A 16,797-nucleotide genomic window follows, 5' to 3' on the forward strand; every position below is an offset into this window, starting at 1 on the left:
CCAATTGTGGAGGATGTAAGGCGGGTGACAAAATACATATACAATCACCCATGGGTCCTTAGCTTGATGAGAGAGCACACTTATGGCAAAGAAATTGTCAGGCCTGCTGTCACAAGGTTTGCAATGATTTTCTTGACATTGCAAAGCATTCTCGATAATTTGGTTTCTTTGAAGCAAATGTTTGTTTCCAAAAAATGGCTTGATTCCACATTTTCAAAGAAGAGTGAAGGAGAGAATGTTGTGCGGATTGTGTTTGATAAATATTTTGCAGATAAGGCCGATGAAATAATAAAGGTAACTGCAAAACTTTAAGTTTTAGTTTACACTTTACAACTTTATAACATACTAAGTTTGTAACTCAAGTAAATAATAATTTTGTAACTTGTCAACTAATTTCAAATTTATATTGCAGGTTTCTGAGCCTTTCGTCAGAGTTCTGTGTTTGGTTGATGGTGACCAAATGCCAATGGGTGAACTATATGAGGCCATGGACAAGGCCAAAGAATCTGTCAAAAATTACTACAAGGGGGAAAGCATCAAATATGAACCCATTTGGCAGATCATTGATAGAAGGTGGAATAATCAGCTCCACCAACCCATTCATGCAGCAGGATATTTCCTCAACCCATGTTTTAGGTATACCGTAAGCTCATTCTTACTCACATTTAAGTTAACGAAGACTTGAGTTCATTTTGCTTTCGTAGGGTGTTGGTTGTGTACTAAAATTGCAAGACTTATTTGTTTTTGGTTTTTGGTTTTAGGGCTGATGGTACATATGCAGATCCTGATGGAGAGGTCATCAGAGGCCTAAGTGAGTGCGTTCAAAAGATGGTAACCAGCAAGGAAACAAGAGATAAAATCATCGCTGAGCAGGAGATCTTCACTTCAGTAGGGGGCAAGGTGTTCTCCACTCCTCTCTGCAAGAGAGCAAGGCTTACACAAACCCCTGGTAATACATTTGCAAACTTCTGAATCTCAAATGCTAAATTAACATTTAGGTTTCACTTTTTGTTGTCTATTAGTATTTTCTAACTTGTACAATTTTTGTGATGTAGTGGCTTGGTGGACCACCTGGGGTGCAAGCACTCCAAATCTTGCAAAATTTGCTCTCAAAATCCTATCACAGCCTTGCAGCGCATCACATTGTGAGCGCAACTGGAGTTTGTTTGAGGCCATCCACACAAAAAAGAGAAACAGGTTGTCCCAAAAGAGGATGAATGACATGGTCTATGTGCAATATAATCTTAAATTGCACATGAAAAGGGCACAACAAGATCCTCTTGGGCTAATCGATTTGGATGAGATAGATCCTTATTATGATTGGACGGCACAGGAGCAGGCTCCCTTATTTACACAGGAGGACATCTCCAATTTGGAGAGGGAGGCCGCGGAGGAGGCTGCGGAGGAGGAAGGGGGTGGAACTGGATATGACATCGATTTGGATGACATCGAGGAGGGCGATGATGAGGATGATGACATTGAGCTTACTATAGAGGACCTTGACATCTTGCGCGCAGCGAATGTGGAGCTACCGACATCTAGTTCTATAGCTACACCATCTCCTGCATTGGTATAGACACAGACACAAAAACAGACAAGCACAGACCCTGCAGGGTTCTAGGTCTAGAGCTTTACCCTCTCCCGCACTCGCTAGTAAAGCGACTGGTAAGAGGAAGATGTAGTCCTGTATTTGACATTTGTACTTATTTATAGTCATGTTGATGTGCTTATTTGAACTCTTTACATTTGACACTTTATTTATGAGAATACAACTTCTCATGTGTTGTGAACTTGTTAGTTGTTAGTAATTTACAACTTGTCACTACTTGTTAGTAATTTACCGATTAATAACTCTTTTTGCATTGATATATATCTAAACATGATTGTTTCTTATGTATTGTTAGTAATTAAGTCATTAGATGCAAAAAAAATTGAATTCTGTAAAAAAATCGCATTTTTTTATTAAACTTTAGTGGTTTTTGAGTTCCTGATTTTTTCCCTGATTTTTCCCGATTTTTCCCGATTAAACTTTTTCAGGCCTAGGCGATTAATCTCCTCAGGCGATTTTTACATCAATGGTTCTATCCGTTCCAAAGATGACACTTCCTGAACAACTACAGTCTAGGCACCTTTATTAACTTCAGTTTTAATCCAAAAACCGATGGTAGCAAACACAAATAATACTCTAAACACATGCTCAATCACCGGCTGTTTGATGCACACAACAATCTTCGTAAGGAGTGTCAACTCACTCTGAATCTCATTGACAAAAACATAAAACTTGACTCTTCCCAGAATGGTACCAGGACCTTGTGTAGAATAAGTAAAACAAAACCTGTGTATAATTGATTGCACACATATATTTACTACCCCCAGCAGTGCCGACGATACCAATATGAATTAGTCTCTACAACACTCCAAAAGGATACTAATTGCTTACTTATGCTCCATTTCAAATTGTTACGGGCTTAAAACCTTAATATTTTCCCTTGATGGTACTCATGGAAAACTCTACCCAGAACACTTGTCCAACTGGGGCTTAGACTATGATGTATTCGCAATACACTACTGTGACAGGAGCTTATAAAATCTCGTCACAACTATGAGCTTTGATGGTTTTTTATACTGTCATTTGTGAAGAATATAGAGCCCACCTCTGTCTATTTTCCCTTAATCAGATGACGAAAAAGCCTGATATTAGCACTTATTCGTAGTCATGGAGAAAATTCCACTAAAAAATATTTTTTCTGCCAACAATCAAATCTTCGGTTCTCATCATAGTCCTTTCTATTGTAATATTCCTCTTTTGCAATTGCAAACAGTGTATCGAGAATTTGTGCTATGTTGTGACCAAACTCTGTGTATCAAAGCAGAGCCACTACACCATATCATTAACTCCTTAATTTGTTCAATCGATACTTCCGGAATTTATCAACTGCCTTGATTTAATCTCTGCCAATTTCATTTATGGCCCCGCTCTTCCAGTCAATGAAATGTTGTTCTGTACTTTGCTTGCCTGCAATCTTTGAATGCATTGTCTCCAGCATATTGCAATTCCATATTATATGCATTTTTTGTCTTTTTATAACTGCAAGAGTCCTCCAATCATTCGGTTGATGCCACAACACCAATATTGGCAGACAAGTTTGGAACCAAACTAATTACATTTTTTGTTTCTCCGTTACAATAGACACAGGCAAAAAAACACTGAATTTGCCACGTAATACTGCCACCAATACACTATATGTGGAAGGATGTTTCCTTGGCAGTATTTGTTCTTTATTAGCTCTTGTGGCTTCCCAATAGTCCATTGAAAGTAACGATTCCCTTGCAATCTTCGACGGTCCTTTCGAAGTGTCCTTAGTGTTGCACACACACGACAAATAATAATTTTAAAATTTCTACCCTTGAAATGTTTTGTTCCAATATTTCTCCTGATTGGTTGTCGATGACTTCATTCGCATACATGCCACCTTATCCTCTGAGAGTGTTACAAGCTGCAGACATTACTCTACCTCAACTCTCTTCCACAGTTTATTCTTATGAAATTTTCCTATCAATACACATTATATGCCTCTCTTCTCCTTGGTTCGGATCATGCCCGAGTTAAACCAATGTCCTTCTAGAAATGTCTTGGACGAGGATTTTCTTAGTCCAAATTTGACGACAAAATTGGCAATGATAGACACGTTGTATCTCTACGAACTTCAGGCCAGAAGCATCTCACAACACCAAAGTTTTTCCAACCGGAGTGTCTTCATATCCTATGTCACAGTGTCATGAATTTGGGTGAGCCAAACTTTACCAATATCATAGTATTTACACAAAGACCAGGAATGAGCCGTAGCAACACGGAATAGTCTGCCCAGCACTTATCAAGAAAGTCTTAAACCAACCAAAATCTTCATTCACAGCTTTAGTATGCAGATTCACAACTACAGGATACCATATTGAACTGGTCCCATCATTAAGTATTTCCTCAAGAATAAAGTTGCATTCAGTCTTTCAAGAAAATCATGATTTACAAACCATTCCTGTTTAATATGATCAACCTTTCTCCATTTGCCAAGACATTTTTTTATCGTGAGCCACAATGCTTATCTTCTCTGCTCCGTTATGCACGACTCAATATGTGCAGCAATGTAAGGCCACAACTTATGACATTACGCAATGTCAAACTCAGAATACATTGATTTCTTAAATTTCTCCGCTTAGCTGGATGTGTTTCATGACAAAATCAATACATAATTCACATATTTTTCCCTTATAACTCTCAACATTAAATGATATTCTAAATACTCTGTTAAAAAATTTAATCTGCTCCTACGCTCACACCCAATATATGATGGCATAGAAATTTTCTGAACAAACTCCACAGGGTGGCAGGATGTTTTCTTTGATACCACTATACTATTCCAATAGGATATTTTCCCCAAATTCACTCAAACAATTTTCACTTAACAACATATATCTTTTGTAAATAAAACCAACAGATATAACCAACAATGAACCAATAAATGCTCATTAAAGTATGTCAAAATATGTTATTGCATTATACCTTAGCAATACAATAATCAGATATCAAAATCCAATCTTAAAAACAACTACACAGTCAGATTGGAAAGAAACAATAAAATGCACATGTAGTCTCGGATGTGAATTCTGATGTGAATTCACCACCGATCCTGAACTGGGTTGGCCTTCGATCCGGTGAGAAGACCTTGAAGGTTTCCGTCCTTTGGTTTTGAAAACTGGAAGCCAAGCTTTCCCTTTCTCAAAGAGAAATCTGAAATAACTCCATAATCCAAGCATCCTCGAAATGAATGAGACTTCCTCTTTTAATGCTCAACCGCGACTCTTCAAATTCCCATTCTGTCTTTCGTCTTATTGCCCATTTGTCACCTTTTCCCCTTATTAATTAAAAGAGACTTTTTAAATAGTTTTAGTTTAACTCCCAAGTCACTTTAAATTATTTTATAAGTCGGGCTATTAATTTTCTAATGTTCCCAAAAAGGGAGATTACAGGTGCACACCAGTAAATGTGTGGTTGTGAATGATAATTGTAAGAGACTTGCCAATAAATTTAATAAAAATAAAAACCCTGAATGTTTGGGACACAACAGACATTTTCTGATCTGCAGATGAATGGAACTGGAGGATCCAAGAAGCTTTGCTGAAAGCCCTTGCTCAACAAATATTTTCGGGCCAAACTCTAGGCCTCTCTGTTGCAGCACTTTTTGTCGCTAACCAAATGATTGAATGAACAGAACCCTAAGTTGTGTTGTCACTTTAAGACTTTTCATTGTTTGACTTTGCTTTGGCCAATTTTTTAGCAGAAAACACACATGGTTTTGTGGGTTTTTTGCATAAAAATTGCCGTGAGATAATGAAAAATCGCGGTTGAGTTTAATCACATTTATATTGGAGGGTTTATCACGATATATTTGTGATTTTTGCAACTATATTAGTAAAAACCTATTGATTCTATCCTTTTTGTCTTGTTGCTTATTGAATAAAAAATTACCATTTTATCTGCATTGCCTGGGCCCAGTATTATTTAAACCTGAAAACATTCACTACGGAAGCACCTTTCTCTGTGTTGTTTTATACATTTCAGTTGAATGGTAAATCTTGTAAACTCTATACATTCAATATGCCCAATAAACAGGATAATAATGAGGATAGTTGACTATTATCAGCTTCCTAAGATGTTTGGCTTGTAAAAATCAGAATAGTTTAACTGACTCTCTGACAAAGTGTATTAGCTTTAGGCCAAGTTCTGTATTATTGTCCACAGTGCTAGTGGCAACTCTTAGTAAATTATTGCAGATAGTAATTTTACATAAAACGCTTTTGATTCAATGTCTAATATACCTGCCTATATGAACCTTGTAAAACACTTGGATCTAATCAGATATATTACTGCTTTCTCAAAATTCATGTATCTCAAAATTCATGTAATTGTTGTCATGATGTTGAGTCTTCTGATAATTCTGGTTTTGCAGTTGATATGTAAGCTATGTTACTGGGTTCTTTCTGAGGAGTGCCTGGGAGCATCCAGGGAGCGTCCTGGAGGCTCTGGGTTCCCTGCAACCATGAAACTGAGGACAGAAGTCCAGAGACCTGAAAATAGCCATAGCCAAAATGCTGCAATAGGGAAGCTGAAGCAGTCATACAACATACAAACATAGATGCCGATAATCCTAGTACCATGAACCAACAGTAACAAAAAATACATTTCATCTCCAACTTATGTTGTACTTATACATGACAAGCATGTTCCAACAGTTCTCGAGATAATAAACAACCGATAGTTCCATCCCTTCAACTTATTGTGGTTTTTTTATATTAAAGATAGTTGACAAAATTACATCATATATGCTTCAACTTGTTCGAGTCTGAAATATAAACAGCCCTAACAAAATATAAATACCTATTGGGTATTTCTAACTATCAGCCACCCTTACAAAGCATAATAGATTACAACAAACTTATATAGCATTGAGAGATATCATATGCATGTAGAAAGTATGAGTCATCAAGTGTCCCATGGCCCAACTATATTATTGCTACAGTCTGCTCCATCACATTCATAAGTCCCAGCTGGGGGCTTAATGTTTTCTCATGAGTAACATCCCACTTGGGATCTGCTAGTTCTTTGGAGGATCCGTTCCCTATATCAATCTCTTCCCTAGAGATTCCTTTATCTATCAAAAACTGATTACATTGGGTGCATCTTGGTTCAGCATGTTCTTGTATTTGCAGAAAAAAGTGAGCTGACCTGATATTGACTTGTAGATAAGAGGAGCTCCTTCTTGCTCCAAGATCATGAACCTGCTTTTGGGGATTTCAAGCACTGCTGATACCTGCAACATAATCACGAGGAAAACGAGTTTACTTTTAAACTCAGTAAGACATACCTATTTGCGCTGAAAGATTTCTTTGTTTCTCTTTATCTTACCGGCCCGGGGCTTCTCTGAGACCCCGGGGTCCACCCTCACCCCAGATCTTTTTCTTCAATCTTGGACTACTTCTCCTCATCTAGGGGGCCTTAGTTGCTTCTGGTCTCTTGGTTGGTTCCTCCTTGTTTTTTTTAGCCCAGACACTGTTTGGTGTCCCGTTGCTGGCTGTGGCCTTGTCGTTTGCTTTCCAGTCCCTTAGACCCTCTTTGTGGTCTCTTGTTGGACATTAATAGATTTATCTTATCCACAAAAACCATAAAATCTTACAAGTAAAAACAGACCAAAACTCATTCAGCTTTAGCTCAAAGAAATCCACATAACCAGCAAGAATTTTAATCTAGGATAAACCAGGGTGAGAGTTCCAAATCACAGGACTACCAAGGAACATTGACCAGATTGCCACAGCAAATTGACATTCAAAGAAAATATGTTCTACAGACTCAATTACATGACAAACTGGACAAGACTGATGAGAGAGACTACAGTAGTTGAGTACATCTCCATCAGTGAGCTTTTTAAACAACAGAAGCCAAGGAAAACAAAACTTTTTTGGTTCATTAGGACTTTTCCGCATGTGGTTTGGGTTTTCAAGCCATTTAGAGTCCGGTCAATCAAGGTTCCAGCACCTAATAATCCAACTCAAATTCTTATTATCATCTCTCAACATCTCATAAATATTTTTGACAGATATGTCAAGTAGGTTAGATCCATCTTTCCACATTGAGCTGTTCCAAAAATACCTCAGATTGTATCATTATGCCAGGGAAGTACATACCGACTGCCTTCTGTATTAATGTAAAAGTATTCTTGTGAGTGAGAGGAATCACAAACTTGTTACTTAGTTCATTCCATGACTCCAATCCATTCTCAAACAATAGATCACTAATGTTTTGATCCCCAGAGTAAGCCAAGTTTTTGCAGAGCAGCTTTGAGTTAGACCAAGAGGTTTATTGTGGAGCTGAATGACCCACCAAATTAACTTGTCAAGAATAGCATAAGCTGGAGGGCCATGAATAGCCCCTCTCACCCAAAAGGTCCCTGACTTGAGTCCATGCCTTCTAAAGCAAGGCAAAGCCAAAAATCACACCAAATGTTTTACTTCAAAGTTCCCAAATAGAAAATCATAATTGCTCGGCCCAGACCATGCCTTGCCCTTCTTCAGTCTAGGTAAATGAATGTTGTTTCTGATCAGAATTTTCCAAGGTTTATCCCCTTGGAGAGCATTAAAAATCCATTTAGAGGCCAAAGTGACCACATGAGCCTTTAGGTCTCTGAGCCCAAGACCCCCTTTTGTGTTCGGAGTGTTGCATCAGTCCCAAGAGATAGCGTGTCTTCTATTTGATCTTTTTCCAACTGACGAAAGGAAGTCTCTGAGGATTCAATCCAATCTGTTAACCTGGTAATTAGCAAATAACCAGGTTGACGAATAAGTATCATGCTATTATATACATATATCAGCCATACCCAAAATGTGTGTGTGTGTGTATATATATATATATATCAGCTATATCCAAACGTACCATACTGAATGAAATATTCTTTTCTCAGATATAATTGAAACTTATTGTAAGGGTTAAGCAACTTGTCTGACAGCAATAAGGATTCAATTTATTACACTAAAGTGAAACCTGAGAAATACAGATGGAAGATAGAGGCATTGGCAATCAATAGTAAAGTATCCTTGATTGAATTTTAGAATCCAAATTACACATTCAGATTTTGCAAATAACTATTCCAAGATTGAAACAATTTTCCACTGACCTGATCGCCGGATATCAAAAATTGACTAAATAAGTTGTAGATCTGTGATTTTAATTATTTACGGCCTCCTTGAGTGCTGTGAACTGTGGGATTGCAAAATACTTGATCATGATGTTGTGTTTACTATAGTATGGACCTTTCTTCGTTCTTCACCATTATCTCATGTATCAATCCCTGGTATCAAAGTTATGAATAATGAAATGCAAGTAAGATTATGAAGAACTTAAGAAATAAATTCCATTATAATCAATTCTTGAATGGGATCGGATTGGACTAAAACTAAATGTCATAATTCTGAATTTGTCTATCATAGAACTAGCTACTTTGACTTGAAATCTTCTTGTAACGTTTGACAGATCTACAAATGTTTTGAGACTGAAGGTTTTTACCTCCTTTATGATTAGATTCCTGATCTTTTAATCTGATTTCACCTCTTGAACTTTTGATTTTCTCCCCTCTTGCTGATTGAATTCACTTTGCATCCATTGGTAATTCACCTTATCTATCTGGAATTCACTTTTGATTTGATTTAGAGATCGCCTCTTCAGTTCTGATTTTGATTTGTCCTTCAATCTGGAAACTTCGCCCTAAGCTTTGATGTGAATTCACTGATCAGGACAGAAACCACCATTGTTGCTGAAAATCATGTTTGAATTTGTCTTGAACTTTGATCTGATTTCACCCTTGAAATCTAATTTTTTTCAATTCACATTTTCTGCCTTTGATCTGATTCTAAACTTGCCTTTGTTTTGAAATTTCACCTTGAAATCAGATTCATTTTCTTTCAATCTGGGAATTTTTTCTTTTGATCTGCTCTGATTTTGCTTTAAATTTTCTCAAATTTGCCTTGCATTGATTATAAACCTACACCTTTAGTCTGGGAGGTCTGGTATTAAATTTGAGATCATGGCTTATTGATTCTAAGGCCCCATGTTTCATTAGAGGCCAGATTTAGGGCTTCATGATACCTCGTGCCCAGATTTAGGGCTCACAGTTTGAGTTCTAAGGTCCCATGTCTTGAGTCTTGTGCCCACATACTAGGCGTGTAATCTGATTTTAAGTGAATTAGGGCCTGATCTGTATCAAATCAGGCCCACAAGCTAAGGATATAGAGCTGATCACTTTAAACCCAGATATTTTAATGAGGCAACACGCCTAAATTAAAGCCAGATTTAGGCCCTGATTTATTGTGTTCAAGTCAGATTTAGGCCTCATTTTAGGCCCACATGCTGGATTTTATGGCCACACATTTCATCTCTTAGGCCTTACACTCAAGATTGTCATGTCCCCTTTTCTAGGTTAGTGAATGTCGTTGCGCCATTAGCCCGTTTTACCTTGGTCCAGTGGATGGGTTTTATCTGCAATCAGATCGAGTTTTGACCTAGGCAGTTCCATTTACTGGCCAATTGAGGTTGTTTTAGTGGAGTTTCTAGACACTTACTTTTTTTAGTAAGTCAGCAGGTTCAACGTTCTTGGTATTTTAGCATTTGACTTGGTCTGTCTGATCTGTGATACTGATTTTAATAACTAAAGGTTGAATAATATTTAATAAATTGACTTTAAAACATAAATTTATATTATGAATGTCACTTTATTACTAAGATACCATGGTTTGTCTCTGCACCCCCTAGACCAATAGAAGTTCGAACTGGTTCAAAAATCGGGTCCGGTTCGAAGTCTGCTTCGGGCAGGGTGCGAGTTTTTGGTTGTGGGTTTGAACGGGTTTGAAACAATTTCGAACCCCGACGGACCATGCTGGTAATTGTTGTTGAACCAAAGGAATTTCCTGATTCTTTTTTGAATTTCATTAATTTGACTATTGCAAAGTAGCCATATGCTTGGTACAAAAAATAAGAGAATATATTTTTTTGACAAACTTGCTTTCTATAAACTAAGGAGAGATAGTGTCTATTCCATTTGGAGATTTAATTTCAATTTTAACTTAATCCAATCCCACATTGATTTAAGGGAAGGATTGATAGCAAATGGGATGCCAAGGTATCTTGCATGTTGGAACCCTCTCAATTCAGCTCAAACTTCTTAAACTAGTCAAGAGGTGAACAGTTCCAGCTTAGCAACATAGACTTGCTCTTGGAAATCTTAGCACCATCAAGCTTGCACATTAGGTTCTCAAATTTTCATTGCTCTAAAATCACCAAAAATGTAGTATTATCAGCAAACTGAATATTCAAGAGTTTATCCTTACTGGGAAGAGAAAGATCATTGATTTTCATTCCATTAGTCATTTCTCTCAACAAGTAAAAGATTACCATCAGAAGCAATCACAAATATAGCAAGAGCCAATGGGCACCCCTGTTTTATTTATCTTTTCAGCTGGCAGGGTTCTAAAAGAGAATCTTTAATGTTTTGAATCTTTGATGTTGAACTTGTTACTTGAACTATATGATGGTATGATCACTATGATTACAAGATTATGATGTTTTGGTTGTTTAAATGTGTTTTTGCTACTATGCTACATTCTAATTTTAACTCATGCTTCATATATATATATATATATAATTTATACATGTTTTTGTACTGACAAACCCAAACGAACCCAAATCCCTTTCCAAAATTTTGACGAACTTGCGAACTGGTTCTCGAACTTCGAACCTGGATTCGAATCTGAACTAGTAACTTAGCTTTATTATATTGGAGCATTTTATTTTCTTTAATGGGAAAAAAGTATTATTTTAAAAAGGAAATAAAGAAACAGATGAAGGTTTCCTTACACTATTAGCTCCTTTCTAGATGAAGGTTTGCATATTGTTGAACTCCTTCCGCCTCTTGATATTAGGGGTGTATGTAGTTTTAGTTGGAGTGAGGTACTCAATAGGACAAAGGACATTATCTTTTATGATAACAACGTATGGTAGGTTGTCTTAATTGAGTATATACATTTGGTGTTCAGGATTCTCTATATTTAGTTGATTGGTATTTTGGTTCATGTTGAGTTGCTTCATGACCTTGGGGTTGGAAATGTTTGCACCAATGTAGCACAAGAGATGGGCAAAGCATCGAGGCGGTTCTGGGATCCAGCATTTGCTTCTATCATACAGTTGCGGATCGCTTGTGAGCAAGCAATCTTTGGAAGGTTGGGTTGTCGTTTCCCCTTTTTTTAGGCTAGTGAATTTTGTTGTGTGGTTAGCTTGTTTTGCCTTGGTCTTGTGGGCTAACTAGGTTGTCTCTGCAATCAGATCGAGTTTTGGCCATGGCAATTCTAGTTGCTGACCAATCAAGGTTGTTTCGATGGATTTTTCAGACACTTCCTTCAGTTAGTCAACAGACTTAACATTCTTGTTATTTTAGTGTTTCACTCGAAGCGGCTTGTTGAGGCCTTTCCATCGAGACATCACATGCTCATCTGGATCTGTCTGATAAGTGATTTTAATAACTGAAGATTGAATGGTGTTTTAATAAAGTGACTTTAAAACATAAGTTTATATTATTATGTCACTTTATTATATTGAAGCACTTTATTTTCTTAACTAGGAAAAAAAAAATTATTTAAAAGGGAAATAAACAAACAACGAAGGGAATATGAAGAGTCATCAGGTTGGTCTTAAAAGAAGATAGAGGGCTCATTTGCAGCATACTTGGTTTATTATCTTGGATTTCAATTCTCTTTGAGAGTTTCCAAAGCTTCAACGTTCAACAGGTGAGAGGATGAAAACCCTCGAGCTTGGGACAGTGGACAGAAACCCATTGTCAGTGGGAGACATCACATAGGTGTTTCATGTAGCACTTTGGGGTCATATTTCTAAAATCCAATCTTGCTGTAATCCCTGTCACTACAATTGGATTATGTGGTTTTTTTGTTGAAGAACATAAATGCAATATTATTTTTGAAAATTTATTTCTGTTGGAGATTGATTGTAATATCATTTATGAGACTTCATCTTATCTGGTTATTTTATGGGTTTTGTTGGTTAAATCTAAAATACATTACATGGAAATTATTGTTTAATTTTTTTGAGATTTTTGTGAAAAATTTGGGGAAAATATCTATTTAGGGATATTACAGAGATTTAAGCCTTGACCTTTTGGATTTAGGCCGAATTGGGCTTGTACACTAGCTGTAGGGGCCCATACATTTTATTTAGGGCCCGCCTCATCTCATATGTTTCAAATTGGATCAGATTTAGGACCTGATATAGTTTGAATTTAGGTTTGGTGCGAGCTTCTAGGCCACACATTTGAGTTTGAGGCTTGATTTAGACCTCACTTTTATTGAACTTACGGACTATTCCTATGAAATCATATCCATACGCCTTAGATTTAGGTCCACTCTTAGAGTTGTGGTCCACACACTAGGCTTTTAATTTGATTTAAATTGAGCTAGGGCCTGGTCTATGTCAGTTCAGGTCCCCACATTACCTCTGGGGACTGATTTAGGCTAAGTTGTGGGATCGAGAATGGGAATGGGTACAGGTATGTGGGTACAAAATGGTGGAACAACCTAAATTTTTGTTGGGGGTTAGGTACGATTTTAGTCCACTCATATTTTTATAAACTATATAGATGCACGTTAAAAATAGTTTAGAATGTCATGTATGTATACATATGTTAAACAAAACCATTAAAAGTTTTAAATTTTGAAACATATCATTCTAGTTTAAATTCAGGTTTTTGTATTAAAAAGATCAAATCATAATCTCATGATAGATAAGTTTAGAGTTTGCTAATCAGTGTTGTTGGTAAATTCTATATTATAGCCAACAGGTAGAATAGTATCCGAATGGGCGCGTGATGGTTGAGTCACCCCTTCGGAAAGGTATATGTACATTGTCTGAAATGGACTTTGGATCATCTTGTATTCGGATTGTAAGCATTGAGTGCATATTGCATATATGAATAAAGTATCTATTCTGTGTTATATCTTGCTATACTTCATGTGTTTTGTATCTTTTACCTTGTACGGTAAACATTTGGTGCCGTTGCCAGTTGAACCTGGGACGAAGGAAATGTTATGAAGATTCATGCCGAATTTGCTTAACAAGGATAGAAATAAGATAAAAGATAAGGATGAAATACGTATAGCACAAGAAGTTTTAATTTTAGCACAACAGGCAGAGCGCAGACAGAAGCTTCAGTAGATTGCCGACAGACACCGAGGGGGTGAAGGGGCACAGACAAAGGGAGTGCATTCACCTAGTAGGTCGAGGAATTGTTGGAAGAGACTTGACAATGATTGAATTTGGTGGAAGAAACAAAGGAGTTCCTTAACTTGTATACGTCAAGGTTAGAACATCCGAACGGAAGGGAAGCAACTCATACGACTTGAAGTGCTAAAGGAGCATGAGCATGGAGTGAGCTTTTCATTCCCGATACACTCGACAAACGGATATAGGCAGAGACTCGAAAAACTTCACTTGAGGAAGATCTTCTTTCCCTAGGTAACACGGTTGTACAAAACAATGCGGGTGTGCAGAACAACGCGGTTGTACAGAACAGCACGAGTGTGCAGAACAACGCGGTATGCAGAACAATGTGAGTGTGCAGAACAACGCGGGTGCTCAGAATAGCGCGGGTGTGCAGAACAACGCGGGTATACAAAAGGTACCTCAGAATCAGAAGAAAGTAACAATGGTAGGACCAAAGGAGAAATTGCTAAAGTTTAATGGAGATGGGACGATAGATCCAATTAGACATTGCAAGACGTGTGAAATAATATGGATGGCAAACCGTGTAATAGATGAAGATGATTGGGTCCGACAGTTTCCAGCAACCCTATGGGGCGTAGCAATTGATTGGTTTGCAGATGTGTTGATGTCAATTTTTATACCACATAACATATTAACAATTAAACACTTGATATGGAATATCAAGTCCTCAATTCCTCTCTTGAAAAGTTAATACTCATGAAGACATGAGAATAACTCCAATGTTCCTTACACTTGTGGATACTTAGTATATTGATGTGATTTGCTAGTAATCACGTAGGCGGCCTTACATTGTTTGTTTGAGGATGACTTGGGCTTTAATGGAATGATGGTGATGGTGATTCGGTATGAATGCTAGATGATGTTGGTGGAGAAGATGATGGTGATGGAGGGCAAATGGTTCTTTTGACTTATGTCTTTCTAACTTTCCTTTTCAAAGTTCTAACTCCTAAACTACTTGCTATTCTACTCCTACTCTTACGAATAGAAGATTAGCAAATGGACTGGGATTGAATCTAATGAAAGTTAACCAACGGCTCCACCTCCATAGATGGAATGATTCAAAGGAAAATAAACTAGTTTACCACACAAGGCTTCTCGACAAGCCGCTAGGATGCTAGTGGCCTAGGATTGATCCCTATCAAACATCTACTAATGCGATCATGCAACTATCCATCTACTTTACTCTTACTTAGCAATTTGAAATGCAATCCACTTTAACAACTTGAAAAGAAATTTTACTCTAACTATTTGAAAGTAGAAATCATGCAATAATACCAAAGTCTCTTAATCACCATGCAAGTCACAACAATGAGAAAGAAATAGCGAATTTTGGCATTATCTTTGCAACAATTTTCTTCGACCATTACAAATGAGAGCAAATGGCTTTATATAGAGGCCAAAATGTACAATCGACGGTAGAGATAAAGAGGCAAAACCGACGATCCAGATTGAATCCTAGAAACCCTAACTAGGGTTACCACCCCATCGACCAATGAGAAGATGCCACCTTGTCAATGGACCAATGAAAAAAGTGAAAAAGTAGCAACCAATGAGAAGGCGTCAAAATGGTGGCCAATCAGAATTAGACACTTGTCCTACCCTAGAAGAAAGAGAAATTGCCACTTGGGCTTACATCAAATGATCTTCTAATATAAATCTCCCTTTTTCTTTTGTTCTTTTAGCTAAGGCAATGAACCTAGCTAGCCTTTTGTTGACTTCCTCCATGAGAGGGCAAGGTGTATACTTTAGCTTGAGCTCAGCCGATTTCATCATGCTGCTTGCTGCCTGTAGTGTCTTCTCATGGTCCTTCTCATACTCTTTTGCATATCCGATAAAGGCATTGAGGGAGGAAAGGGTGATAAAGGCATTGAGGGAGGAAAGGGTGCCCAAATGTTTCTTCTTGATAGCAACCTTTCCTAACTCATCCAATCTTGATCCAAGTCATGTGTCATCAATGTCCTCTTCTCTGATGTCTTCAAAATCAAGTGCCACCCCAACGTCGCTCATCATGGTTGAAATGGAGTTGTCGACGCCTAAGCTGTGATGTGCAACTGCCTTCTATATCTTCTCGAGTGTTCTCAATCTGGTAGTCAAGGCGACAAACCAAGACTCAACTGTACTCAATCCTCTTTCATCAACCAACTTGGCCCTTTCCAAATGTCTCTGGTAGCCCAATGAACACTTGTAGCCTGGGAATAGCTAAATCCTTGACAGAAAGGAAATCCTTCCACGCCTCTTCAAATACTCTGAATTTGTTTCTAACAGTCACTAATGACCGGAATGTCGAGATAAAGGAAGGCAAGAAATTCCGCCCATCCTGGATTGTATCATGGATCCAACCCTTGACTTCATGTAGCTGAGCCAATATCTCTTCTAGCCTGCTCCCGTTGTCTTGAGGAAGGGTTGGTTGATGCAACTGTTGGATAGGCTGGCAATCTCTCCAATATTTGTTCTTGGCTTCCAACTTTACGATCCTTTCACTTGCCTTCCTCAACCTTTCTCTGATTGAAGCTATACCCTCCTCGATCTCTTCACATTCTATGTCATCTGTGTTTCTTCCCAAATTATGCTCCACTATCTCATATTCTTGGGCCGCAATCTCATCCAATGCCTTGTTGACTGTTGGTATAGCAATCTAAACCTTTTGGTGACTATCATTGTTGCTCCTGATTACCTTTGCCACCGTTTTTGTCATTTGTTTTTGGGTCTCGCTATCACCCTTTTCTATTAGTCCTTGGATGTCTTCAATTGTTCGGGCAATTACTACCTTGCCTCTTGGCATAAGCATTTGCTTTAACCATAGCGATGCAGTGCATCTCCCCAAATCTAGATTTGGTTCGACTAACAAAGCATCACCAACGGCCTCGGGCGCTTGACTTATTGCCTCAATATCAATCGGTCCATCTTCT

General features: G+C 37.8%; 2 protein-coding genes across 3 annotated transcripts in view; both read left to right on the top strand.

The window, feature by feature from the left end:
* Positions 1–16,797, top strand: part of LOC149543097 (RNA-binding (RRM/RBD/RNP motifs) family protein) — a 102,672-nt gene that overhangs the window by 32,682 nt on the left and 53,193 nt on the right. The gene's annotated exons all lie outside the window — the stretch shown is intronic.
* Positions 67–1,662, top strand: LOC149543098 (uncharacterized). Its single transcript, XM_089796529.1, has 4 exons — positions 67–294; positions 413–636; positions 762–949; positions 1,056–1,662. Exons 1-4 carry the CDS (start codon positions 67–69, stop codon positions 1,574–1,576), a joined length of 1,161 nt encoding a protein of 386 aa, XP_089652655.1. The 3' UTR covers positions 1,577–1,662.

Source organism: Cupressus sempervirens, chromosome 8, assembly GCF_028749045.1.
Source record: "Cupressus sempervirens isolate cs-2001-9-10 chromosome 8, ASM2874904v1, whole genome shotgun sequence".
NCBI classification, from domain to species: Eukaryota; Viridiplantae; Streptophyta; class Pinopsida; order Cupressales; family Cupressaceae; genus Cupressus; species Cupressus sempervirens.